This window comes from Hypomesus nipponensis, chromosome 10, assembly GCF_054491055.1.
Source record: "Hypomesus nipponensis isolate SF chromosome 10, ASM5449105v1, whole genome shotgun sequence".
Classification (NCBI taxonomy): domain Eukaryota; kingdom Metazoa; phylum Chordata; class Actinopteri; order Osmeriformes; family Osmeridae; genus Hypomesus; species Hypomesus nipponensis.
In genome coordinates this window covers 1,885,360-1,887,941 of record NC_140370.1, presented here as the reverse complement: position 1 = coordinate 1,887,941, position 2,582 = coordinate 1,885,360, and the positions used below count along the sequence as shown (strand labels likewise).

At 40.1% G+C, this 2,582-nt stretch overlaps 1 protein-coding gene across 1 annotated transcript; it reads right to left on the bottom strand.

Moving 5' to 3' along the window:
• Positions 1–389: 389 nt before the first annotated feature.
• Positions 390–2,343, bottom strand: snorc (secondary ossification center associated regulator of chondrocyte maturation; the record flags this gene model as incomplete). The annotated part of the gene is made up of 2 exons (XM_084707535.1): positions 390–2,102; positions 2,220–2,343. Coding segments are annotated over 2 exons (234 nt in total), but the record flags the coding sequence as incomplete, so codon positions are not given.
• Positions 2,344–2,582: the final 239 nt, after the last annotated feature.

The window sequence follows — 2,582 nt, the reverse complement described above, 5'->3', positions numbered from 1 at the left end:
CAGTGACCACACAAGCTTGAGTTTAAACACATTATTTAATGTGACATTACTTACTGTACATGCAAGTCTTGAATTTATTATATGTATAATGCTGCTCACTTGCTGTGAGTGCAACAGCAATGCAGGTTGTATCCATGAGTCTTTGCTAACGTGTGCTGCACAGTTCCCTTCGTTGACACAAGGCACTTTTTGCCACAAAAACTGAATTACAGCCTAAACCGTGCAATGGAATAAAAATACAAGCAACTCAATTGCTACCAAGACGAAACTTTGGACATTTGCGATTAGCGGGCGGGGGGCCCAAAAAAAAGAACAAAAAAGTTCATAGCCCAGGGAACTCAAGGGCTATTAATACGCCTTGAGTGCTTCAGTCTTTTCTTTGTGCCTCTTCAGTCGTCCGCCTCTCTGCCTGTGGGGACACACTTTCAGAAGTTAGGAGAGACACACTATTTTGTCTCCATTGTGCACCCCTCCCAGTCCTCTCAGGTGTGCTCCCTCATCAGAGGAAAGCAGCTGTCGCTCTCTTGGACGCAGTGCTGAGGTTCTTGCCGGGCTCCCCTGGTACGAGAAAGCACATTCTGTTAAACTACAAGTACGAAAACCAATCACAGGTTGAAATAAGTACCACAGGCACTGCACTAGCATAATAGGCAATATTAAAAAAATGACACAAATTTTAGTTGGTTGGTTTATTGATTAAATATATATTTTTTAAAGTTACATTGTTTAAATAGACCATGAAATCATCACAAATACATCATTTTCTGCTGTTACAGAAGAATTAATTGGCCTGTAAGAGGCCACTGCTGAATACAATACCTGTTAAATGAAATAAAACAAATCAATCATTCAATTCTCTTGCTGAACCAAAAAACTATTCACACAAACACACAAAAAAGCACACAATCACGCATGTATACAGTACATACACCAAAATGCAAACACTTTCTTTTTATAATCAAGCATGATATTTGCTTTCAAGACAAACCAAACAAGATGCTGTTTTACATTCATCGAAGATGCCAGCATTTTCATCTACAAATGTTTTTTTGGGGGGATGACATTTTGGCCAATATTGTATGTAAATAGAAAGGGATCATATTGCTAATATACAGATTTAAAAAAAATTGTACTATCAAAAAAATCCTTATGGATAATGGTCACTTTAGTACAGGGGGTGAATTCTTTCATTGAATACCATCTCAATCAAATGTACCATCAGAAATATGGATAAAATTACCATGGTGGTCAATTTAATAACAAGAGCACAAATCCTAGTCCCACAACAAACAAACAAAGTCAAACATAAAGAAATAATGATGGCATAGGTAAAGAAATAATGATGGCATAGGTAAAAAACAACAGTTTGTATAAACTTCTAAGTATAAACTATAGAAGTTTACAAATAAGTACTTAAGCCTAACTCTAATAATCCTAGTACATCGACATGCTATAATTTAGAACTGGAGAAACCTGCCAGTCTTTAACACAGCATTATTCGGATGGATGAGCGGTTAAGGAAACGGGCTGGTTATCAGAATGTTTCCGGTTCGATTCCTGGCCGTGCCAAATTACGTTGTGTCCTTGGGCAAGGCACTTCACCCTACTTGCCTCGGGGGGAATGTCCCTGTACTTACTGTAAGTCGCTCTGGATAATAGCGTCTGCTAAATGACTAAATGTAAGCACCATTGTTAACTAGTGGACAAGTGTGCCAAACAGTATAATTAAATTAATCTGAATCTCTTTATGAAACACTTCTTGGCCAAAAGGACCTGCCACCTCCAAACAGCATTCAGATCGAGGATATGGATATATGGACATAGGTCACTAATGGTTACTTTGATGAAGAGATATAGAAAGTTGGAGCAAGGAAGAGAGAAAGAGACAGAGAGAGAACAGAAAAAGAAAAGAGGAGCGGTTCGAGAAATTAAGCACATAAGAGAAGACACAGAAGTATTTAGAAGAAGGATGAGATAGAGGATGTTAAGTGCCTAGGAGGCAGTGAACTTCCTGAGTGTGATGACAATGAGGGCCAGTAGGACGGAGGCACCCAGGAACACTGCAATGACGATGGCTGTGATTGCCCCAGGGCCCAGAACACCTGCACACAACAACACTGACGTGAGATACATTGTTCACACCATGAGAAAACATTAGAACGTCTTGGGGTTGGAATGCTATTCTACCAAGCATGCTCATGATTGAAAACAGCTCTTACCCTCATCATCTTCCACGGGCGGGGAGTTTGTTGTGTCCTCATACTCGTAGGTAAAGGCTCGCTCCGTTATGTCCTGAAAAGGGTCCTTTGTGGCAACATCGTAGCCCCCCCCCCGGACATGTCGTGGTTGTCCCCAATTAGAGTTGGTGCAGGATCAATAGTCTCTAAAAAATGCAAATTCACAGGAGGGATTATTTGAGAGTTACCTGTGGAATAACTAGGCATTATCATTTACAAATGCAGGGCTCCTAGACAGCACTAGACATTATTTCTAAGTAGTGACAACCAATGGAGGGAAATAAAATGATTATTTTTGTGTCAAGAGAGGGAGCAGCAGAAGAAACCCATGTGAGCACAGAGAGA